Source organism: Rhinolophus sinicus, chromosome 2, assembly GCF_057876585.1.
Source record: "Rhinolophus sinicus isolate RSI-liver-muscle chromosome 2, RSI-T2T, whole genome shotgun sequence".
Lineage (NCBI taxonomy): Eukaryota > Metazoa > Chordata > Mammalia > Chiroptera > Rhinolophidae > Rhinolophus > Rhinolophus sinicus.
This window is the reverse complement of record NC_142502.1, coordinates 175,225,299-175,251,222: the sequence shown is the minus strand read 5'-3', so window position 1 is coordinate 175,251,222 and position 25,924 is coordinate 175,225,299. Positions and strand designations below refer to the sequence as shown.

Below are 25,924 nucleotides of genomic sequence, written 5' to 3'. Positions count from 1 at the left end.
AAAACATTCTCAATATCACATTAAACAATAAATTAAAGAATCTAGTTCTTCTCTCCCTGTCTCCAAAGCCAGCAAATACTGGATTGTCTTTTACTGTTCCAATGACTATAATAATATCAGAGGCCAAGGAAACATCTTTTTTATGACAGTTGTCATGGAATCAGATTTGTTGTAAAGAACAAAATAATTTCTATCTTGGACTGTCCACCAGAAGAAATACAGGGACAAAGCACACATACATGAAATCTAGAATATTTCTGTATACCAGCAATAATCACAAAGAAAATACCATCAAAACATTCACAACGTCCACATCACCCATGAGTGATTTTATTGAAGACTCATCACAGGATTCTGATTATTCCAGGGTCCCTCAGGCCCCCTCTTCAGGCTTCACAGTCGAGTGCTTTCATCCCACCCAGCCGCTTCCTTCGCAAGTGGAGCCAGGCCCCAGGCTGTCCTCAGCCACTGCTCTCAGGCAACTGATTACAGACAAGAGGCCTCCACTTCCATTATCCCAGCAGCTCTCTAATGCATTTGAACCACAAAATGGGCCTTTCCTTGCTTCTTTCCTATCCCAGCTTTATCTTCATAAAGTGTAACAGGCAGACAGGAGTCCCCAAGGGTACAAAATATTTCTTTCCAGATAATTTTAAAGGGAAGGGGGGAAATGCCTGTGTGCTAATGGGGCTTCTATGGCTGAAAAATGTATCTGTAGATGTGCCCTGACTAGCCAGCCACAAAGTGATCTATTGGTTATGCTGCAGTAATTGTAATTTATAATTGTGTTTGAAAGCAATGAGAAGTGCTGTGTCTATGTGAAGTTGGAATTAGGGATCTTTCCACCATACTAAGCTGGCACTTTAGCCCATAATTATAATAACTAGTGCTTTTTAGAACTACCTCAGATTCAATGAGATGTCTAACTTTCTGAAATACTTTCTCTCATAAACTATTCTGGTCTCTAAGACTGGAATTGAGGGAAATAAAAATATCAAAATTAAAGTGACAATTTAACTAAAAAAGTTGATGACAAGGGGAAACGTAGATTTTTATAATCCTCAAACTGAAAAAAAGGCGTTTCAGGGAGAAAATCCGAGTGGCAACAGCACAAAACCATGCCTTAGACCTCACCAGTGCTGGGCATTGCACTAGTAACACCAGCACATGCTTACGTGGGGCCCAGAGGGGTCAAAGCACTTGAAACGTTATTGAAATCTGCCCAGGGCCGGTTTGTAGGAGTTTCTGGACCTTTTTCAGCCAGAATTTTCTAAGGAAGCAAGTGGATTAGGTTTAAATTCTAGGAGGTCCAGCCAAGGATAGAACTACTTTCTGTTCTAGGCAGCCCTGGGAGCAGGTCAATTGGGTTTTTTTTTGTTTTTTGTTTTGTCTTCCTTTGAGCTCTGCTGATTCCTGCTGGTTTGGGGGTAAAAAGGTCATGCTGGCGCGTATGTGCTCCAGCACTCCTTACCCTCATCTTTTAAGCCAAGAGAAAGATCTAGACAGCGCTGAGGTACCTTTGAAGTGCTTCTAAGACAGCTTTAACATAGTTTTGGGCAAGGGACAAAGCCTCGGAAAAACCATAAAACACAATCCACATGGCACCATAATATTGTTTTGTTCTGGGAATTCTGCCCTTAGGAAAAAAACCACGCAGTCATGAATACATAAACCACCACTTTCTGAGCCATCTAACCAAGATGGAGCTCTGCTACAGAGCAGTGAGCCTCCGCCTGGGGGAACGGAGGGAAAGGCAGCTGAGCCAATCATGGCAAGTGCGGCACCTCTGTGCAACAGTGCAAATCCCAGCTGTGGAGTCCACGGCCATACACAGATCTTGTTTGCAAAGGTCTCATCTGAACAGCGACGCAGCAAATATTCTACAAGAAAACATCAGGCCTTACTGCCTAACTGGTTAGAACAACCAGTGGCGTCTAAACTTTGGGCAGTAACGTCTCTGAAGACTTAAAAGACAAGGAATGGAATCAAGACTCTGAGGCAGAGTCGCTGAAAACATTTGACATGGGTCTGCCATCTCTTATGATTATTTCCTGTGTGGCTGTGAAAGTTAGTGGGATGAAGCCTTCACTATCAGTAGAGAGAAGGATCCAGCGGGAGTCTGCAAAGTAAAATAAACACATAGGCAATTTAGGATATCTCACCTTCTTCTATGAAGAAAAACAACAAATGTGACTTTTTGAGGGGAAGAATATAGTAGTTGATGACAGGGAACCTGATCGTCACAAGACTTCACAGAGAATGCGGAGATGGAGGGACTGTCACGTAGGGGCTGGTTACATGGCAGGAAGGGGTGTTGATGCCTTAGGCACAGCGAAGGGACATACATTTTCACTCAGGCGAGGCATTTATTACTCAGCAGTATGCATGAGCTTGTGTCTGCACACATTAGGGGTCGTGTGTGAAGTATCCCTACCTTATCTACACGCTGTTAAGCAGTTTCTCCAGAAAATATGTGAAGTTGGGAACAGCCACTCTCTGGAGGAACCTTTTTATTCTTTACATCCATTCCAACCTCTAGACACCCAAGGAGGCTGAGGTGACTAGAGCTAGACTAGAATGGCCCAGGTAATCCTGAATGCTGCGTTCCAGGGGAACGAAGGGCCACTAGCGTAACACATACCTGGACCTTCTCTGCTTCTTTCAAGTCTACTGTCTTACCTTTTGACCCTATAATTTTATTTCTGAAAATCTATACTTTCCAAAAAACAACATGTGAAATATGCAGAGAGGTTTTTATTATTGTTATTTATAATGGTGACAAATTGGGACCCACCTAAGTGTCAAAGAAGACAGCAAAGTATAATATGGTATACCTCAGAACAGAATGTTAACCCCACCCAGTACAAATACAATTATGTAGTATCATAAATGTATGTGTCAAAATAGAAAAATGCGGATGCTACAATGTTAAGGGGGAAAAATGAAATGAAATTTTACGTTCAATGTAGTGGCTACTATGACAAGAATGAGGCTAAGAAAACAACCATCTGATGCAACGTGGGCATGACGGTCAGTCCCTCGCCATCTCCGAGTGTCCTTCGTGTCCACATGTTTGCTGAACATTAAAACCACTCCTTTAAGGAATATTCTCCAATGCTACTATGATCTTTATGCTTTAGTGAGACCGGTATATATAAGGTTTTTATGTCATTTCTTTGCTAGTTGTTATATGTGGCTTTGTAACTCTTTTCTAGTTTTTCATGTGCATTAGGTTTTCCAGCTAGGCTGTAAGTTCCTTAAGAGAAGAATCTGTATTTACCATGTGTTTGGTGTATAATACATTATGGGTATATACTAGGCTTGGGTATATAGTAGACAATTCATAATACTTGGTAGCTGTCTGGGGGACCACTGAATGGTTGGTACACATCATTTTCATTACCAGTGAAGGTTACAAAATAGATGGTGGAGGGAGGGGGTGTTGGGTAGGGTGAATTGCTGAATTTTACCTACCATGCAGCATTTCAATAAGATGGAGGTCAAAAGTCTGCTGAACCGTACTGAGTCTTAGTTTGCCATTGCAGAGAAGCACATCTCTTTTTTGAACAACAGAACCTACACCAAAAGGTTTCTTCAAAAATAAAAATAAATGTTGTTAAACCAATTGCAGAAGCAATGGAGTTACCATTTCTTAAGAATAGAAAACATAAATAGCTTTTTTTTTTAAATCCTTAGATATTAGACTTCAGTTTTATATAAGGAGCTTTTTGCTGCATTATTTAACACAACCAAAGGGTCAGAATGAAACAGAACTCCTGATTTACTCTTGCGTTTGCTCGGCTTTTTCCCTAGGATTCTGTCTTTATTACCAGGAACTGGCTTTCCTAGTATCTGACTAATAGCAGGATGGTGGATGGCCATCTGAGAGGCACAAGCTGATGGTGAGGAACAGGTGCTTGGCTATTTTAGGTATGACTACGAAACTTCATGTTTTCTTTAATGGGGAAAAATATGCCAAGAAAGACTGCCCTAAGTGGTACAGTAGTACAGGATTTGCACAAGTAAACAAACTGGTCAAAATTTACCTAACTTAGAAAAAGTACAAATGAAAATGATTTTTAAATTTTAAACAGTCATGTTAAACATTAACTCTCTTTAAAAATGGTTTCAACTATCCTTAGAGAAAGAAAATATAAAATAATTACAGCTCTAATTTAAGTCATGTTAAGAGTCTAAAGGTATAATCATAGAATAAACATAGAATAAAAAATATAACTTCTAATTATATATAATTTGAAACAGTATCTTCATGTAAGCATTTGAAGGAGAGTTTTATTAGTAAGTTATATGTCTAACTTATTTTGTTGTTCAAATTATCACCACTCATTTTTTGACTGCTGAGAAATATTTTCAATGATGAAAGATAAACTGTACTACACTTGCTGCAGGATGAACTCAAAGAATATGTCTACTAGTAACATTTTAAAAGATGTCACGTTAATAAAGTGTAAGGGCCAAAAACAACTAATCATTTACTTAAACTCATGAAAAGTGGCTTCAGAAATTATAGGGGAAACTCTTCCTTGCTTCTGATTATTTTGTTTTCCTTTTCTTTTTCTCATTACAAAAGGATTACATATACTCAATATAAGAAAGTAAAACGTAACTTTATAATGCAGAAAGTTAAGTACCCCAAATTCTACCCTTCAGAGGTAATTACTGATAACAGCTTGGTTGGGTTAGTTCATTATAAACTGAGAAAGTGAGGAATTGAAAAGGCAAAAAAAAGCACATTTCTTTTACTTAAAAAAATTCAGAATTTCACATTTACAAATGTTTAAAAAAATAGAAAGATATGTTATTGTTTGATAGAAAAAAATACAGAAGTACTCACAACTAACGATATTTGTGGTTTTCTCTAAGGGTTGGGTTATGGAGTCTTTTTACTTTCAACATTAATTATTTCAGTATGATATGGGTTAAATTTTTTTTCTCAATAAGTATATATTACTTTTGTAATTAGGGGAAAAAATACTGTGCAGCTGTAAAAAAAAAATGAAAAAGCTCTGTATGCTGATATGGAGAGTTCTTGAGAATATATGCATATTCTTAAATGGAAAAAGAAAGATGCAGAACTCTAGATACTTTTTGTGTAACAAAAGGAGAAATAAAAATATATAGGAAGATCTGCTAGTGTCTGCATGAAGAAATAACAATGTTACCAATTAGGGGATGAGTACAGCACATTAAACAGAGATAGGGTGCGAGTAAAACTCCCAGTATATATCTTTTTATTAAAATACTGTTTTGCTTTTTGAAACAAGCAAATGAATTACCTATTCAAAAAGAGAAATAAAAAAGGAAAAAGAAAAACTTATTTAAAAAGTCATAGAAGGAAAAAAATCCAAACTAAATTTCACATTTGTAAATACTATAATTTAAAAAAAATTTAAAAATCTATTTACTGAAAATATACAAAAAACTTCATGTATTTATAGAAAACCATTTAAATAACTGGTTTGGATGAAGACAATGTGACAAAAATCCTCTTCAAAAATCTACACTTGAGATATTAAATGTTTATAAACACGTGTTTCAATTACCTCTGGTACATGATATAACTAAGATTCTTAACATAGTTGTGAAATTAGTTTGAAAAAAATTTTAATCAGTGATTTAACTGATTTTTAGCTGGTTTGTGATTTAACTGGTTTTGGGGAGAATTGGGGGAATCTGACTAAAGACTAGGTATTAGATATTAGATAATGTTATCATATGTGATAATGTGACTGTAGTTATTAAAGCAAATGTGCTTACATTTTACAGCAGCATCCTGAAATATTCATGGATAGAATACCATGTCTCTACTTAGACTATTTTAGATAACAAAAAATATGAAGCAATTATGGCAAAATGTTAACAACTGTTAAATCTAGGTAATACAGAATTTCATTATGTAGTCTTCCTATATGTTTACAATTTTTTTATTTTTTTATTTTTTAAGTGTGTTTTTCCAGGACCCATCAGCTCCAAGTCAAGTAGTTGTTTCAATCTAGTTGTGGAGGGAGCAGTTCACAGTGACCCATGTGGGGATCGAACCGGCAACCTTGTTGCCAAGAGCACTGCGCTCTAACCAACCGCTGCCTCAACAATTTTTTTTTAACAAAAATGCATTTTATTATGTGTTTCAATTTTTTCATATGTAATTGTTTTAAACTATTCTTTGGTTCTTTTAAAAACTTTCATCCTTGCGTGGGCTAAACAGTAGTAGTTTAAAGAAAAAAATGAATTAAAATACCTCTTCTTGACCATTATTTAAATAGTAATTTACATGTTATTGATCACTGATTTCAATATCAACTTTCTGCAAATATAATATCTTTTAAAGCAAAGATGTCTGCAGTAATCAAATCTGTGTGGCACAGATAAAGTTCTGGGTAAAGAAATTAGCACTGCAATAGCTACAATATAGAGAATCCAGAATTAGACTCCAGTAGAGATAAGTTTATATATGATAAATGTGATAGATCAAGTACAGTGAGATAAAGGTAGATTTTTAACAATGCTGCTAGCACAACTGGCTATCTAACTCTAGCTAATACACAAAAATTTAATTAAATATTAAAAATGTAAATGTAAAAACTAAAACAACAGGATGGCGCAAGAAAATCTAGACTATTACATATATATTAACTTCTGCAATATACAAAAACCTCTTGTACAGATAACCCAATAGGAAAAAACGAACAATAGGCAATTCATTCATTGGCCCCAAAACATGAAGACATATATACTCAAATTCACTAATAGTAAAAGAAAAAGAAATTAATAAAAGCGAAATACCACTTCACATTGTTATCAGATTCATGGGGATGTGAAGGAAAGGACAGCCTTACAGGTTGCTGAGGACCATACACTGGTAAGAGTTGAAAGGCAATCTGGCAGCTCTTTTAAAAGTAGAAACATATTCAAATGGCACTTCCACTTCTGGGAACCAACCCAACAGAAATAAAAGTACAGATACAAATGGACACATACAAGAATACTATTGCAGCACTATGTGCAGTGGCTAAGAACTGAAAACAAAGTGAATGTCCATCAACAAGGGAAAGCCTGAATAAACAGCACACTCTCAGCATGAAGTAAAGAGTGCACCATATGACCCTATTTTTGTAAAAACAGTAACAAGCCACCCCCCACCTGTATATCTACCGTACAAAGATTGGTCTGTGTAAGACTGTATGCGTATGACGTAAACTATGGAAGGATCCACATTAAGCTGCTAGTTAAAGGGGGAGGAACAGAGCCAATTTCCATGGGGAAAGGAAGTGTTCCTGATAAACACAGATATGATAAGATCCCATTTATGTAATATTATATATGTGCATGTGCGTGCATAGACATATTAAAATGTTTAAATAAATATAACCTTTCTTATAAATGAGAGGGTCTGCACTGCAGAAGGAAAAATTTTCACAATGAAATAGCACGATTAAAAAAATCTTTTTCTAAATATAAACTGCCAGAATAAGTGCACTCATTCATGTTTTCACACCATGCATTTGATGAAATCAGTGTATACTGCTGTGTGCCCACGTGGTTGGCAGGCAACCAACCTGGAAAGGTATAACAACTTGCCTGTTACAACATGCCCAGTTCAATTAGAACACCCTCTTCTTCACCAATTAGTTTTTCTGGCAGTACCCACTGGCTGCAGAAGCTTTTATGCACTGGGGTAGCGCCTCAAAGGAGATATTACCTGGTAAATGATGCGGACATAAGGCAGATCCTGTGAGAGTGGATACACTGGAGAAGATTTCTTTCCATTATGTTGGAAGTCTGTGAGTTCAGAAAGACATTGCTGGACTTCAGTCAGGTTCCTAGATATAATTTCCAGTTCCTTAGAGAGATGATAAAATCCCTTTTGTAAGTTCTCTCTTTGAGGGAAATTAGGAGGTTCCGGGGTGCTGGTGTGGTCTGGTGTGCTGCTGGGTCTGGGCGGTGTTATTGACCGGTTCACAGGCTCAGCATCTAGAGTTTCCAGGGCTACGGGGCCATCACAGACACTGGAGGGAGGCCTTTTGATTTCTTGAATAAGGGTACCTCCGGGCCTTCCACTTTGACTACTGTTATTAGCTGTTAACAAGAGACCTCTGTTTATGTGACAAAAATCTGGGGAAAGATTTTCAATGAGCTTTTTTCTCTCCGATTTGTTTAACAGAGAGCTGAAAGTAGAGTAGCCACTCAGGTTTTCACTCAATGTCACTGGAAACTCCTCTTCCAACATTACTTCTCTAACAATCAAGCGTATGACATACTCATCAGACTTTGAAGAAGGAAGAAATGTCAAATCAGTGGATTTTTGTTTTCCTACCAAAATTAGTAATAATTTATCTGTCAAGAAGCATATGCCTTTGGGTCTTTCACTACTCTCTAAATGAATTTGCTGGATGTTTGGCATAAACGATGGAATGACAGAATAGATAAAAATTGTATTACATGTATTGGAAGCCACTGCCACGACCTGTGCTTTAAGATTAAACGCGATTAGATCAGGAACCAGAATGCCTGGAATGGTGACTTTTCTGGTCTGGGTAACCTCGTCCTCAAAGGTCACAAGGATTAAATGTGAAGAATCTGGACCAGTTCCTGTCAAGTAGTCCTTTTTTCTTAGACAAATAAGATCATTACCCTCAGACTTAGATCTATTGAACATTACATGAGTTAGATCCAGAGGGTCTGAAGAGGAAGAAGAAAAGGGAGAAACTGATGTCTCAGAAGCAATTGCCCCCTGACACACAGAGGGCACATCATCAAAAACCGGTGAAGTACACAGACAAGAGTCTTCGCTACTAGGTGGAACGTCAAGAGTTTCAGATGCCTGTAAGCCACAGATCTTAGCTAGTGGCAGTTCGGTGGCTATGGCGACCTGTGAGGCCACAGTGGCTCCGATGGAGCGTACACAGCTGTCCACATCAAAGACTGAGCCGGAGGAGCACCTGTGGAGAGTCTTCTGAGCACTGTCCCAAATGTACGCATGCAGGCTGCTGCCTGCCGCCACCACTAGCCTCTGGCCGTCCTGGGTCCAACATGCACAGTGAATAAGGCCCTGGGCATTGTGGTCTGCTTTTACCCGCGAACTGTCACAGTCAATGTTGTGGCAAATGGAGACATCCAGTGCAGTCAGCACAGCCAGGACAGCAGTGTTTGGGTGCCACACACAGCCCTGGGGAAGGAGAGCGGATGATTCTCTAATCTCACAGGTCTGAGACATCAGCCATCGGCTTGTCCCTGTAGGACGGGGACGCAGCTGCCACACAGTGACGTGCTGCTTGTGCTGGACAGCGAGCAGAGCGGGCACGGCAGCTGTCCCCGGTGGGGCCCACGACACCCCATACACATGTTCAAAATGTCCAATGACCTTTGAGTCCCCAAACACGGCCTCTCCACCGTGAAGCTGTACGTCAGTCAGGACTACCTGATTCCCATCGGTCCAGGCGAGGCCGTGAATTGGGTGTATTGCTTGATACAATGCATTAAGCCCAGTCCTGAGAAGTTTTCCTTTTCCCAATTCCATCCTTTCTGATAAAGGTTATCTGAAATAATTAAAAAGGAAAGCTATACCCTGAGAATATAATCAGACAAATCCAGAATGTAGGACAACTGGTTTACACATTTCACAGGTCAATATTACAAGGGGATAAAAGGATAGGAGGAATGTGGCAGATGAAAAGAGACTACTGAGCCATAAAAAGCAAATGCAATGTATAAACTTTGGATCTTAAATGGAGGAAATAAAATTTCTTACAAAAATTTTTTTTTAGTACTGGGGCATTGGAATATGGAATGGATATTAGAAGATATTGCAGAGTTAATAATTTTCTTAAGTGTGACCATGATATTGTGGTTATGTAGGAAAATGTCCTTATTGTTAAAGTATGCATGCTAAAGTTTGGGATAAAGGGTCATGATGCCTACAATCTACTTTCAAATGCTTTAGCAAGCAAACAAACAAACAACCCAAATTTTACATAGATAGCGAGCTAAAACAAATGCAGCAAAATGTTAACAACTGCTGAATCCAGATCGAGACTATGTCAATGTTATGGTACTTTCAACTTTTAAGCAAGAGAAGTTTCAAATTAAAAAGTTGAGAAAAATCTCCTTCATCATCTAATTTCTATTCTTCTTTCACTGCCAGATCAACGAATAACTGATACTCACATCCCTGACTTTATTAGCACTTATTTCCTCAACTCCCTTCAAAATGGCCTGTACCTCTATACTGAAATGACACTCAAAAGTCATTATTGCTATTTCTACTTCATCATATTCAAATAACACTTAATTTCCAGAATAATTTGCACATTCCCTATTGCATTTGCTCCTTGCAACAATCTTTCACAATGTAAAGCAGGTTACGCAAGTATTACCTTCAACTTCTTCATTCTTAAGTTTTTTCAAATACTTAGATTACTAAAGTACATGCTCTCTGCAACGAAATTCAAGCAAACCAGAACTGCCTAAAGTAAAACAAAATATTTCCTCTTACCCCGTGCCAACCCCTCTTTCCCACCCCCCCACCCCCCCAAAGCTCAAGTTCATGACAAAAGCACTGTTAACAATTTGGTGTGCAGCCTTTGAAACTGTTAGAGAAACACAGACAGACACACACAGAAAGGATTTTATATATGCTAAATTTTTTTCTTTAAACAAAAAATGGGGTGTAAGTCAGAGTTCCTGGGTATTAACAACAGAAACCACTCTGGCTAACTGAAGCAAAAAAAGAAGTCTCAAGAACCAAGCTCAGAAAACCAGCAGGAACGCAGTGAGGCGATAAATCACTGTGGCCTCTCTCCACTCAGCAGCAGGGGAGACTCTAACTTCACTGACCCCACTTGATGGCAACTGCTTAAAATTCAGAAAGTGGGGAAGCCTCCCACCACTTGAGACCAGCTCACATACCCTCTGCTCTAGCAGCCAGGAGGGGGACAGGGAGGGTTTCCCCCTCCCTGTAATAGGCTTCTGTAATAGGGGATGTGTTCTGCCTCCCACTAAGACTCACACAAAAGGAGATTCTCCCCAAATTTCGAAGGTGTTTTCAAAAAATGACCAATTACCACAGGGATCATATGTTACATATTATTCACTAATTTATTTTAAATCATAGGCACCTTTCCACGTCACTAATATAGACCAGCCTCAATCTTTTAAGTAGCTGCATTAGTAGAAACGAGGTGTCCCATAGTATGTATGTATCATAATGTACTCAATGATTTGTCGTGTTTCTTATTTCTTACGTCTATCCTGCACATTGTCACATGAATGAGTGCTGGCTACATACATACTATGGGCTCTGCTTGTTTCCGATTTTTATCTAGATGTGGATAGAACCAAAAAGTTTAGTACTCAATTCTCATCACTTTTCTCTTTTCCTTCCTTCCAATGTCACCTACTTTCATGTTTTCAATTATCATCTATGTTTACTTCTCTCAGATCTGCATCTCTCTTCCTGGCTTCTTTGCTGAACTTACATCACAATTCAAATATATGTTAGGCTTTACATTATAGCTGATATTAGCCCTGTCCATATTCATTACAAACTTAACATACCTCTTTGCTAGCTTTGTCCCTGCTCTTGGAATCTTTCACTATGAAGAACGGTCTGCAATGCTCCTGATTAACTGGTTCTCTACCGGCTTGCAAATGCAGAAATACGTCCCCTGTCATTACTAATGAAGGAAAGTGCCATCTCTATCCCACTGGTCTTATATAAGATAATATATGGTTTCCCCTAATATCTACTTATGTACTTTTGAAAGACTTTCATTGCTAAATAATGCATGATACATTTTCGTGGGTGGAGAAAATTCCTAATGCACCAATTATATCAAAGGCATCTTACATGTTTTAAGCCACCCAAGTCAGGCTAATGTCACTGAGGGTGTGTACGGCCAGGGATAGCATAGGATCAGGATTTATGAATAAGGGAAAAACAAACATAAGGTTACTGGAGCTTTAGAAGAATTTTAGTATTTTCATCTTTAGTAACAAGAAATTTGGCATATTTTTCTCAAAAACTTAATGATAATTACAACAATCTGCTCTGACCCTTTCTCCTCCATTGCTGGTCCAGGTTCTGACCACCTCTCCCTTAGGGTAGGACGAGGAGAGGTCCTCCTGATACCAGTCTCTTCTTTCCCACAGAGCCTGGATACTACGCATGGTTGGACAGAATTATCTTTGAAAAGATATCACAGTTCTGGTCATTTTGTTGTTCTGCTCAAATACTTTTGGATGAGTTTCCACAGTCTATCTATAAAAAGTTCTTTCAAAACATCTTAACAAGGCATTTAAGGCCTTATGTTATATGATATTGATATACATTTCCAACCTTATCTCCCTGATCATAAAGGGACTGCTGAGAAATTTGGGGGAACCAGCACACATACATGTGACAATGTGCAGGACAGACCTAAGGAAGAAGAAAAGCGACAACTTTAATAAGGGGGCATGAAATAGTTTGATGGTCATAATAAGAAAGTGAGCCAGGTTTGTAGATACTTGAGCAGAGAAAAAAGGCCAGATTCAAGAGCTATTCTATTTCTAAGGCAAATGGAATAATGATATCGAGTAGGATGAGAGTGATGAGGAAGAGAGAATTAAGGATGACACCCAAATTTTTTGCATGGGAAACTGTTAAACCATTAAGCAGAGATACACAAGGCAGCACGTGCTTCAAAGGTAAGAAGGATGTGTAGTGTGTGATACATTTATTAGATGAGCTTCATTTAAAATGTCTAGAGGGTAACAAGGTACCTTAGGCAGTCAGAGGTTAAGGATTTAGAAATTAAAGCCAAAGCAGTGGACAGCCTCACTGTGAAAGATCACAGAGCCAAGAGGAGAAAGGTTGAAATGACCTTTAGGTCTCCAATTATTTTGTATCTTTAAAAATATTTACATTTTGCCCCAAGCTAAGAGTATACCTGTTGGTCTCTGAACCCTTAGACTTAAAGAAAACTTAAATCAGAAGCCATAGGTGTTTTAGGGAGAGAAAAGCCCACTCAGTTCAGGGGAGAGGTGACCAGAACCAAGAACTGGTGCTTAGTCTATGACCATTTAATTCCTCTATTTTTAATCTTCTTTAAAAAATCATGGTGAGAATCAAGGGGCTTAGGTGAATTGGAGCACTCTCGGTAGGTTTAAACAGAGGTACATACCCACCAACTTGCTTGTCTAAGTTTATTGTGTTTCCACTATAAAATAATTACAAGTTCTTTACATTTACTTTAAAAAACTAACACACAAGAAAGCTTAAAAACCATCTATCCAAAGATGGTTTGACTACATCCCCCCAGACTTTTTTCTATGCACTTTTGGTTAAACTTTTTAAATTATACCGTAGAATTTCATATCACGATTTTTTCACTTAACATTATATAGTAGCATTTTCCCGTATTATTTAAAAGTTTTGTAAATTATTTTTAGGGGTCACTTAACAATCAGTGAAGTTACATTATTTTTCCTTACTGTTAAGACACCTAGTTGTAGCCAACTTTATCCTATTATAAATAACGCTGTGATACAGGTCTTTATGCATAAAGCATTGCCTTCATTTTGGATAGCTTCCTTCGAATATGTTCCTAGAAGTGCCACTCATGAGTCACCGGGAATATACTGACTCGTTTAAACCCACGCCGGCTCCTCCACACCCGCCAACCCTCGCACGCAGGCCCCTCACCCTTCTTCCGTACTCTCCGCACACCTGGGTGTCTCCCATCCTTCCCCCAAGTGCCGGTCCCTCCACCTGCCTCCCCGCTCACCCACAGACTTCCTACACCCGCCAGACTCGGCAGCAGTGGAGACAAAATAGCTTTGGTCTTAACAGCCTCACAAAAATCACACTCCCCGGGAACCGCCCAGACTCACCCACTTCGGACCGAAGTCCTCACCGGGTACCGGAAGCATCGACTCCAAGGCCTCTGATAGGTCAGCGGTGGTCGGGTAAGCTCGGCAATGCGCTCTACCTATTGGCTTTTGCACAGGTCACGTTAGGAGAGGGTCCGTCCCACTGGCGAATAAGCTCGGGCTTTGCCGCACAGATCTTTGGGAGTTGTAGTCCCCATGAAACCACAGCCCGTAAGTTTCCACAATTTCTCCTTTAAGAGGTTTAGCGTTTCCCCGACTTCTCATTGGTTCTCTTATTCTAAGAAGGCGTACAGGAGCCCTAGAGTCAACACGGTTTCTTAACCCTTTTTTCAGGGGAGGAGGAGTCGGGGATGGGAAGGGGTCGAGGACCTCTTTAAAATATAAAATTTCCTCAGAAAAATGTTCTTATCTGTACACAAAGTATTGTGCATTCAACTGAAGCCACTCCATTGACCTGTCCCGGTTACACACCCCTGTTCTACACGTACCCCCAAAGTGCCTGCCCATGGCCATAGCCCATGGGCTAGTGCGTCACTAGGCTTCTTAAGAGCAAGTTACACTCCTGCGAGACTCGGGGCCACGCCTTGGAACAGCCCATGGAGAATTTCAGGTCCTGCCCCTCATAATACAGTTGATCATCATCTTTCTTGGACAACACAGCCAATCCCCCTTCAGCGATGCCGATAACCTGAAGTCTCTGACCCAGCCACCTGGGAGCGTTGCGGTAGGGAAATGGGACGAACATCTTTAGGGTCGACTCTGGACATCTTTGCTCGGCTTTTCTGCCCATGCCTACCTTCCAGGGGCACTTGTTAGAATCATACCTTCACACAACGCAGGGGAGGATTAGACAAGAAAAAAAATGTAAAGAAGAAATGTAAAGTCCCATTCATTCTTCAAGCAAATGCTACTTCCTCCAAAACTCTTTACAGATTCCTGGATCTCTTTTGAGTGGAGGAGGAACTCAAGGTGGCACTCACGCATTCATCCCACAGCAGAATTACTCCACATACTGTAACTGTGTCCCTCTCCATCACAGATTTGGTTCCTTGAGGATAGTGATTCTGTCTTAATTCAATTGGTATACCCAGGGTGCAGTTTTTCTCCTGGAAGGTGGGAACGCACCTGTGCAAGCGGCGGAGCTACCTGGGATGGTGCATAAAGGCTTAGAGTGGGTGGAGAAGGGTCAGCAATGACCCTTTCCTCCCTCCCACCCCACCCCTCCCCATCTCCCAGCTTGCTCCTGCAGATCTGGGCAGCCCAGCCAAAGCAGGTAGCTCTCTGGTGCTTCCATGACGTTCTGAACCCCATGGCAGTGACAACATTTCATTAAAGAGTTGGTTTAGTTGCTGGCCTTCCCCTAGTCTGTGAGACCGCGTGGATTCCCCAGAGCAGATAAATAAGTGTTGAACGGATGGATAGATGGGTGAGTGGGTGCATGCGCGAGTGTCTGCATTCCTCCCTCAACGTTCTCCCCAATCAGCGGGTCAATGGTCTTCAGCCTGGTCAGGCTCCGGAGCAGCCGCTTCAGGCCAGGGTCCCTTCCCCAGGGCCCCGCCCCGGCCGCCCCCACCTTTCCGTGCTGCTCCGCCCCGTCGCCCCCTTCCCCGTGGCCCCACCCCGCGCAGGTCCCGACTCCCGCCGCACCTCCTCCGGCTCTGCAGTGGCGGCGGGGAGACGAGTCGGAGCGCCAGCGGGGCCGGGGCCGGGGCCGGAGCCAAACCGGGGTCGCGGCAGAAGCGGGGACCCTCGGAGGCGGGGCCAGGGGGACTGCGATGGGCGTGGAGATCGAGACCATCTCCCCAGGAGACGGTACCGGGCGGCCGAGCCGGGGGAAAAGAGGGGTCTCGGGGGTGGGGAGCACGAGGGGCGGGGGTCTGATTCGAAGGTGGCGCGGAGGGTGTCCGAAAAGAGGGGCGGGCCTAGGATGGGGGCGGCGGCAGGAGACCCCAGACGGAATCGCTGGAGGTCTAGGAGACGATCCTCCGCCATCCCCTCCGCGCCGGCTTACCTAGGGGAACGGAGGCGGCGGCCAGGAGGCGGGGGTCTGCGGCTCGCCACCGCCCCGGGGGCCGCGGGCTGCCGCTGCGGCGGCTGGAACCACTCAGTTATCCGCTACCGCTGATTTCCCAGGGCCAGGTTTTACCTCCGCTTCCCCTGCCCTGCTATGTGAGCTCAAGAAACACGGGAAAGGACATGCTTTGGGGTCTCTTCTGCTCGGGACAACCCGCTTCTAACGCCGCCCCCGCTAGGCTGGAGGTCGGGCGGCCGCCTGCGGGCTGGGCGACGAGACGCGGTGGGGACCGAGGCAGTCTAGGAAAGGAGCTGCGTTCCCCCCGCCTCTGCATCTCGCTTTATCCTCCCAGCCCAACTCATCCTCTCTGGCCATCCTGTCCACTCCACTCCCATGGCTTTCAGTATCGTCTGCAAACCGATGGCCTTCAAACTTAAGCCTCCAGCCCAGACCTCTGACCTGAGTTCCGGGTGGTCCATCTATCCAACTGCTGCTCAACCTCTACCTGGACGTGCCACCGATACCTCAAAGTCAGCAAGTCCAAAACAGAACTCTGTGTTCCCGGTTCCCTGCCTCCAGGACTGGCACCACTCATTTCCCAAGCCAGACACCCCAGGCGTCAGTCACCCTTGTATAATTGGGTGTGGGTGTGCAAGGAATAGCTATGTCTTTATTTGTTAAACAGAACTTAATTCAGACTGGAGCCCCTATTTCTGCAGGATTTGACAGGCAAACTTCACGTCAGAGATTACTGACACTCCCCGCCCCCGGAAATTACTTCCAGACCACTCCTTATAGAAAGGCAGCCGTCCCTAGAAGCCCCAGCACCACACAGGATCATCCGTAGGGTACAGCTTCTTTGCCCACGCTGGCAACCATGGTGCTGGGTCCGGAAACATATCCCTGAGAACTTGTCACCCTCCCAGGGAACTGCCATACAGGTCTGTGGGGGAGGTGGGGGAGAATGGAGATCTCTTCTCCTTTCTCTGGCTCAAAGAAGCCTTTAGAATTTTCTCTCCTATTTTTCCCTCCCTGGCCAGGGACAAGGGGCATTTCCCCTTGAGGCGGATTCGATTTTTAGGGAAAGTCTGGAGGAGCTGTGGCCTTCTGCTTTCAGCCTGGTTTAAATCCCTGAGTCAGGGAAGCACAAAAAGGTCAGACAACTGTGCTGTAACCCAGGAGAGCAATATGCAGATGAATATGTCAGCACGTATGCTGCCCTGCTGGGGACACCTGTCTTGATCAAGCCCCACACCAAGCCCTGTCCACTCCTGCTGAATCTCTCTAGGCACCATCCCCTGCCTTCGTTCAGGCTCCCATCATCTCTCACCTGGATTTCTGCACAGCCTGTAGTCTGGTCTCCCCACCTCACCTTCACTCATATTCACAGCCTGAGGACTCTTTCAAATGCCTTTTTGACCATGTCCCTCCCCAGGCGTCAACTATTTTAATGAGTCTTCCATCTCCTTCTCCAGGCAGATGGTGACGTCACCTATTTCTTAACTTCCACACTACATCCACATCTCTCACTTCCAGTCCCTACCCCCACTACCAACTTTTTCTTCAGCTTTAGCAAGCTGCCTGTAAGTGGTTAAACACACCAGTCATTCAGCAAATATTTATTGAACATGTACTGTGTGCTGGGCCCTAGGGTTACAGCAGTGAATCAGACAGGGCTCCCACTATGCTTGACTCTAGGCGTTTGAACACGTTGTCCACTGTTCCCACATCATCTCCCTTTACTTCCTTTGGCAAGCTACTCATCTTTCAAGACCCTGGTTTCACCATGATCTCCTCTCTGATGCTGTCCCTGACACCCACAGTTAGTTGCTCCCTCCTACAGGTTCCCATGGAATCCCCTAAGTGTTGGCTCAGTTGTTAGCCCTCCCAAGGCATTGTTATCCAGCCCCATGGCTTTAAATTCCACCCAGATTTATACCTCCAGTGCAGACTCTCTATCTGACTATTTGCAGTGTAAACTCAGATGTCTAATAGGCATCTCAAGATTGCCACCCGCACAAAGCTGTTCCTTCCATCTCAGGAATTTACTCCACCATCCAACCAGGCACCCAAACTAAAAACCCAAGCATTGTGCTTGATTTCTTCTCTCTCATGCTGGACCCCATGTCCACTCCATTAGCATACCCTGTCAGCTCCACTTCCAAAATATATCTCCAATCTCATTTGCTCTCTTCTCTGCTGCCACCACGTTAATTCAAACCATCATTGATTTCCTGCCTGGAAAACTGCAACAGGCGCCTGGCTGTCCATCCTCCACACAGCAGCCAGCGTGATCTTATAAAATCTTAATTCAGATTATGTCATTCTCGCTTAAAACTCTCCAGTGGCTTCCCATTGCACTTAGAATTAAATCCAGTTCTGCAAGGCCCGGCATGGTCCTCTCTTTCCCACTCATCTCCTCCCTTCTTTCCAGTCACCTGGCCCCCCTGCCAGTCTACAAATGCACTGTTCCTTTCCTGTCTCATGGCCGTGCGCTTGCTGCTCCCTCTTCCTGCAGTGCTTTCCCCAGCATTTTGCATGTTTTTCAAGTCTCAGCTCAAATGAGAAGCCGTCCTGGACCACCCTTTCTAAAATGTCTTGTCCCACGGTATCTCTCTTTAATTCATCTTTAGAGAATTTATCATAACCCATAATTATCTTGTTTATTTGAGGATCATTTGTCTCCCTCCATAAGAATGTAAACTCCCAAAGAGTAGGGATTTTGTCTGTATGGTTCACTGCTGTACCCCTCAATAAGGCCCAGGCCTTGCACATAGTGGGTATTCCGTAAATTTTTGTGACTGCTTGTGTTTATTCATCCTTGATCCCAGACATCACCCTGCATTAGAATCTACCATTTATGTGTCTGTTTCCCTAACAATGTATGAATTCATACATTGCTCTGTGTTTCTGGCGCATAGTAGGCTGTCAGTGAATGTTTGTGGAATGGATGAAGGAAAGTAAAAGGAGTAATTAAAGAACGGAAATCAGGAGAGAGTGGAGTTGAGGAACCCAAGGGAATAAAGTTGAAATCAAGTCCAGAGAGGTGAAGTGACTAATCTGGCTCATACAAGGCACAGAGCTGGAACTAGAGCCATGGGCATCTCCCTGGTATGGAGGGGATGTAGGCCAGGGCTCTTGGTCACAATCACACCTGAATGTCCCACATGACTTTTTCTAACACCTTATTCACTCATCTGCTCTCATGTCTCCTTGCAGGAAGGACATTTCCCAAGAAGGGCCAGACGTGTGTGGTGCACTACACAGGTAGGCCTTGCTCCCTTAACCTTCATCAGACCTGCTCCTCCAGAGGTAGGTGTCTCCTCTGATCCTCCTCTGCAGAGTTATCTGCTCCCCCAGATCAGGCCCAAAGCCCAAGGCAGCCAAGTCTCCCTGGAACCCAGCTATCCCCCACTTCTCCCAGCCAGCCTTGTGGGAATGAGAAAAGGGGCTTACAAGGTTAATCCCTTCCCACTTATACCAGTAAGAGTCATCGGCGGTGCCAACCTCTAATGAGTCAAGTCTCTCCATTCCTCTTCCCTCTGTTGTGGGCAGAGTGGAGCCCTGGCCCTCCTGGTTGTGTCTGATACTTGGAAATCCCTTCTTGCAGCTCTGAGAGCCCTGACCCTCCCTGTAGAATCCCTTTTGATCCTCCAGTATTATTAGAGAAGAGGAGGGTGGCTTCCTCAGACCTTCCTTTCTGTTTTCAGAAACAGACTATTCCATTCAGCCTACTGTTATTGAGCACCTACTGTGCACAAGATGCCATGGTGGGCACTGGGGGCACAAAGATAAAAAAGTATTCCTACCTTCTTTGGGGCTGTGGGGGCTTGGGGCAGGCAGACAAGTCACCCAGAGGCTCCGGTGCAATGAGGGGTGGGGCGACAGCAATGCTTGTCTCAGTGCTGTGGGAGCCGGAGGGCCCCACATCTCTGCCAGTCCCTCTTGGATGGTCTGTATTGGAAGGCCAGGTGGGCTGAGGAATATTCTAGATGGAGTTCCTGAGGACTGCTGACCAGAAGATCATGAGCAGGTGTTTTTCCAAAAGCGGGGTGAGTGCTCTGCCTTGTGACCTGCTTCTCAATGTGGCAACCTGGTGACAGCCACTTAGCAGACAGTGAGGCCAGTTTCAATCCTAGGGCATATTGAGATGGGGCCATTTTTAGCAGTCTGGGCCAGTGTGAAGTGCCAGGTTAATTCTAGACAGAGAGTGTGGGTATTTCTCCACTGCTGTGTTGCCAGTCGCTGACGTCAGCTGGCTGGTGCTGTTTTATCTCCCGGTGATGTGGCCTAATTACCTTGAGCCTTCTGGGGCCTCTGACCTGTGTAATTGATTTATCTGTTGTACATGTGGCAGACAGATCTATACTTATCAAGTTACTGAAACCACAATATCCTTTTGCAAAGACTTTGCACAATACATACAAAGAAGAGACAACATGCATTAAACACTGACACCAGCCCTGAGTGGCTCTGTCTCATCAAACACAACAGGCGACTTTATGGGACTTTTTGGTAAACTTTTTTATTAAATATAAATACAGTAGAGAACTTAAACCTAAGATGTACAGCTCCATGAAATTTTTCAAAGTGATTGCACGTAGGTAACCACCACCCAGCTTCACATCGACATTTCCACATCCCGAGTCTGCCTCTTGCCTTCTCCCAGTCATTACACCTTCGTAAAGATAAGCAGTGTTCTGACTTTTGTCTCCAGGGATTGCTTTTGCCTCTTTTTGAATGTCCTATAAATGGAATTACAGAACATGAACTCTTTTGTGTTTGGCTTATTTCACTCAATATTGTGTCTGTGAGATTTATCCAGAGTAGTTTGTTCTTTTTTATTCTTGTACAGTTCATTGTATGAATATACTACGATGTCTCCTTTCTATAGTTGATGAGCATTTGGGTTGTTTATAGTTTTGGGTCATCATGAACAGTGTTGCTTTGCAGTCTTGTAGATGTCTTTTGGTGCACATCTATACACATTTCGGCTGGTATGTATCGGCCGTGGAATTGCTAGGGCGCAGGGTTCTATCTGCTCAGCTTTAGCAGATATTGCAAATAAATAGGTTACTGAAGTGCCAGTCCCCACTTCCACCAGCAATGTTGGAGGGTTCCACTTCTCCTACTTCCTCATCAACACTGGTATTACCAGGTTTTGTTTTGTTTGGGGCCCACTCTGGGTGCCCAGTGGCATCTCATTGTGGTTTTGACTTGCATTGCCCTGATGACTGACGAAGTTGAGTAGCTTTTCATGTGCCCTTTCGCCATTTGGATCATTTGAAAAAAATTTTGTCCATTAAAAAAAAAAAATTAGGTTGTATTTTTCTCTTGATGTATAGAAATTCTTTATGTACTCTGGATATGAGTGTTTTGTTGGTTATACCTATTTCAAACATGCCATGCCTTGCTTTTTTACTCTATTGGCATATTTTGAACAGAAGGTCTTAATTTTCATTAAGTCCCACATATCAATCTTTTTCCTTTGTAGTTGGTACTTTTTGTGTTCAGTTCAGAAAACTTTGTCTATCCCTAGGTTATGAAGATATTCTTCTATTTATTATTTCGTAGAAACTTTATTATTTTATCTTTCATATTTAGGTCTATGATTCATCAGGAATTGATTATTGTGTGTGGGTGAAGTAGGGGTCAATGTTCATTTTTTCCCTGTATGGATTTACAGTTGATCCAGCAACACTAATCCAAAAAACCATGCTTTATCCTCTGTACTGCAGTGGCACCTTTGTCAAACCCAGTATCATACACACGTGGGTGTTTCTGGATTGCATAGTTTTGGCTGAACATGTAGCAGTAAATAACTGTATATGAATTGAAGTAGATTAAGTCATATGAAACCTGAAGAAATTGGGGAATGAGAAAGTCAGTCTTTAAATGGAGTGTGTGAATGTATATGTGTGCCTATCCACATATGTCTGTGTGACTCTATGTGGATCTGTGTATCTAAGTATTTTCTTAGCATCTGTTTGGCCATCAGGGTTTTTCTTCAGAGTACATGTGCCTAAGTGCCTGTGAGTATGCATGAGTTTGTATATGATCTCTTTAGTATCCATCTGTATAGCTATAGCGTTTTATCCTTTGCCTGATTTAGTACCCAGGGCAAGAGCCCAATTTATCCTACTCAGAAAATAAGTGATGACTGTCCGCTGTATACATTTAAGTTGTAGGAATTCGGAAGAGGAATCACAGATGCCCAGACACTGGCCCACACCTCCTATGTTAAACATGGCAAGTCCCTGAGAAAGGAAATGATTTGCCTAACTTCACACAAGGAGTTAGTGCCAGAGTGAAGGCAGAATCTTATTTTACTATAAGACCCGCTCTTATATTAATTTTTGCTCCAAAAGACACATTAGAGCTGATGGTCTGGCTAGGTCTTATTTTCGGGGAAACATGGTAGGAAAGCAGCTCTTGGGCCTCAGGCAGCTGGACTGGGACAACACATGTACATCAGGGCTGACCAGGCATCTACAGCTGGAGGGATGCCCCAACTGCTGAAGACAGCAAGCATGTGCGTATTCCGGGCTCAAACAGCCTTGTTTGTATGGGGTCTGGAGGCCGCCACTGATGGGCTGAGTCACCTCCCACTGTTCCTTTGGGTTTTGCATGTTGGGGGAACCTTGGGAAAACCAGGTGAGGATTCAACCAGAAGAGAAAATGCCTGGGGAAACAGCTTCAGGATGAGGAAGGAGCCTGAAAATAGTTGTAAAGTGCAGAGGTATTTGAGAAAGGTGTGACCAGAATAGGGCAGGAAGGGGAGAACTGAGGGCTGGCAACAGCCAGATCTTGAAGCACCTGTATGCCATGTAGGCATTTAGGTTTTGCCATGGGGAGCTACTGAAGTGTGCTAAGCAAGGGAGTAATATCAGATGTGTGTTAAAAAGAGAAAACAGGTGATCCCAAAAATATAGAGGACTTGGTGATAAGCTATACGTGGGGTAAGACAGAAGAAGAGTCCAGGTTTCTTGTTTGGGCAACAGGACGGACAGGAAAGATGGGAAGAGGAGGTTTGTGCAGAATAGGAATTCCTTCTTAGAGATTTGAAACCTGAGCTGACTCAAGAGCACAGTTCTTTTCCACTTTATTCTTGTTTTCCTAGGAATGCTCCAAAATGGGAAGAAATTTGATTCCTCCAGAGACAGAAACAAACCTTTCAAGTTCAGAATTGGCAAACAGGAAGTCATCAAGGGTTTTGAAGAGGGCGCAGCCCAGGTAGGATGAGGACTCTGGGTGAGGGCGATCTGAGGTGTCGGGCGTCTGGGCTGGCAGTCTGCCCCCCCCCCCCCCCCCGCCACACACCACTACTGCTTTGTGTCCCCACCCTGTGTGTTGCTAGCATGACTCCTTTGTCACTGGGGGTTCTCATCCCAAGCATATCCCCCAGGCTTGCTCACAATTAGCTGCGGAGGCCTGTGAGCTACCAGCTGTCCAGGACTGAGGCAGCAGAACAGTGCGGGGGGGGGGGGGGGGGGGTGGTCAAGTTTATTTATTTAGTTTTTAACTTAAAAAGTTTAGATTTGCAAAAATATTGCAGAAATACTAGAGTTGCCATATGCTCTTTACCACCTCCCCCAAATGTTAACATTTGACATAATCATGATCAAAACCAGGATATTAACATTGATACCACACTATTAACCAGTCTATTCAATTTTTCGAGTCAGTTATTCAAAATTTTAAATCCCTTATTTCAAATTTCACCAGCTGTTTCACTAATGCCCAGCCAGTTCTTGGTGACCAGTCATGAGTCCTTGTTTAAGTTTTCCTTGGTCGGTGGTCAGATGACGCTCCCTGAGAGCAGTTCTCTTACCCGCCTCCATCTGGCTGTGGCCTCTAACCTCTAACCTCTCTGATGAACTGAACTGGTTTTGTCACCTACTTGAGTGTGCGTGTGCCCTTTTATACCCTCTATAGGCTTCTTTGGAAGAGAGTGAGGAACAATTATGGACAAATAGAAGTGTCCGGGTCATACACTAACCAGCAATGTTTGTGGATGAATGAATTTGAGATTACTTTGTGGAAGTGACTGTCCCCCAGTTAAGTTTCTGCTATTCTGAGGCAGAATCTGCATGTGTTACAGCTCGTAGCACAACTTCAATGTGCCACGTATAAGAAATTCATCTCAGATCTTCAGTTACTATGAGGATGGTTTGGGAAAATGCCATAGTTACCTTACTTTTTTCTTTTAAATCAAGCTGCGTCCTCTTTCTCCTCTCCCCATCTGCCCCCATCCCTGCTAGATGAGCTTGGGGCAGAGGGCGAAGCTGACCTGCACCCCTGATGTGGCGTACGGAGCCACAGGCCACCCCGGTGTCATCCCAGCCAATGCCACCCTCATCTTTGACGTGGAGCTGCTCAACTTAGAGTGAAGGCAGGAAGGAAGTCGAGGTGACCGGACAAGGCTGCTGCCCACCCTCCTGGCCTGCCCCGCCACTGGGACGGCTCTGCCTGCTCGGGGCTCCTGATCAGTGTGCTTACCTCACTGCCCCCCGGCGCGATCCCTTTTCTCTGCCTAACTCGCTCTGTATGTGTTCGTCATTGTTCACGCGTATCTTTGCTTGAGGACACTTCGGTTGCGCAGATGGAAACGTTTCAGGTTGTGCATTTTGCGTGATGCATGTAGTAGGCATTCCTGAAAACAGATTTCTTGTTTGCACAATCTGCACTGCCTTACCTTCACCTAAGCCAGACACACAAGGTGCTCAGACATGAAATGTACGTGGTGTACACAGAGGGACTTGAGCCAGTTACCTTCGCTGTCACTTTCTCTCTTAGAAATTGTTGGCTGCTGACTTCCAAGATGTCCTCTTTGGAAATTATATGTAAAATAAAGGCTCTGTGCTTGACAAAGTCCTGTCCATCCTTATTGTAGGTAGGAAGGGCTTGAAGGGCCACATAAGCCAGTTGGTCTATGGGAAAAAGACTGGAAAGGAGCCTTCCAAGTAGCCAGAAGAGCGATAACAAATTTAACAGCTACAAGGTATTGTACATGCTGGGCCTTGTTCTATAGATTTTTATACAAAATTACCACCAATCCTTTAAGCAGCGCTATACAGTAGGTATTACTTGCCACGCATCTCACATGCTCAGAATTCTCCCCTGACTAACTAAAAGGAATACATTGTGTTCAAATCCTGTAGCTTAGCAATCAAATGTGGGATTTGAGCACTTTGTGATCTTACAATCTCTACTTGTTTGGACTGACAGGGATCTGCTCTCCTCACCTGGATGGAAAAGAACACTGTGCGTCTGAATAAAGGAAGGTATGGTAGGCCTGGGAGCCACACGCTAATTCGCACTGGGACGTCACTTTGAAAAGAATGTGATTCTGAACGTGTTTTCACATTAACTGCTGCGTTTCATCTAGATTTGCTCTTATATTGGGGAATTACTTCTGAGAAGAATGCATCACTCTGAACTTGTTTCTACTGTTTAATTTCATTGACATTTACAGTAAATCATGGGGATTCCCAGTTAGGTTTTAAAACCACCCCACTTATTGGTGTGGGTTGTGTGCTCATCAGAGGAGCCTAGGACAACGTGGCTAAGAGAGTTTTCTTTTAGCTGGCCTAGAGGAGAAAAGCTGTTAGCCACTCAGTGTTATTCTGTCAGCGATGGCTTGAAGTTGCTAAGATTGAGGAGGGGCTTGTAATGGTACTGTTAGTTTCCTTCATAGACTCATTGATACATGTCACATGTCATACATACGGATGAGGCCACATCATCTTGGCCACTTCATCTATCCCTTTGTCTCCAGGAAGTCGTGGTGTATTCCTCTGCTGAGGATTGAGGAGTTAAGAGGCAGTGCTTTAAGATGGAGACACTAATGAGAAAGGGGCTGCCTTGGCTTTAATCACCCAGTCCCTGGGCTCACTTCTGCTGTGGGACTAGACCAGCCAGAGGGTGCTGCACTCACTGCTCTCTGGGGTGTTTCCTTCAGAATGTCTTAGCTCCCAGCTTTCCTTGATGACACAAACGTCTATGACAATTTATCAGAAC

General features: G+C 43.3%; 2 protein-coding genes across 3 annotated transcripts; one reads left to right on the top strand and one right to left on the bottom strand.

Moving 5' to 3' along the window:
- Positions 1-299: 299 nt before the first annotated feature.
- WDCP (WD repeat and coiled coil containing) lies at positions 300-14,246 on the bottom strand. Its single transcript, XM_019712769.3, has 4 exons — positions 13,891-14,246; positions 7,721-9,557; positions 3,475-3,592; positions 300-2,119 (listed from the first exon to the last, which is right to left on the bottom strand). The coding sequence occupies exons 2-4, from the start codon at positions 9,536-9,538 to the stop codon at positions 1,986-1,988; spliced, it is 2,070 nt and encodes a 689-aa protein (XP_019568328.3). The 5' UTR covers positions 9,539-9,557; positions 13,891-14,246; the 3' UTR covers positions 300-1,985.
- A 1,161-nt stretch (positions 14,247-15,407) lies between these two features.
- Positions 15,408-24,775, top strand: FKBP1B (FKBP prolyl isomerase 1B). Of its 2 annotated transcripts, none has more exons than XM_074331754.2 (4): positions 15,408-15,702; positions 19,124-19,171; positions 23,025-23,137; positions 24,121-24,255. In XM_074331754.2, the coding sequence occupies exons 1-4, from the start codon at positions 15,666-15,668 to the stop codon at positions 24,163-24,165; spliced, it is 243 nt and encodes an 80-aa protein (XP_074187855.1). In that variant the 5' UTR covers positions 15,408-15,665; the 3' UTR covers positions 24,166-24,255. The 2 variants fall into 2 exon arrangements, with proteins under 2 accessions (XP_074187855.1, XP_074187854.1); XM_074331753.2 differs by having other exon boundaries at positions 15,488-15,702; positions 24,166-24,775.
- The last annotated feature ends 1,149 nt before the right edge of the window (positions 24,776-25,924 follow it).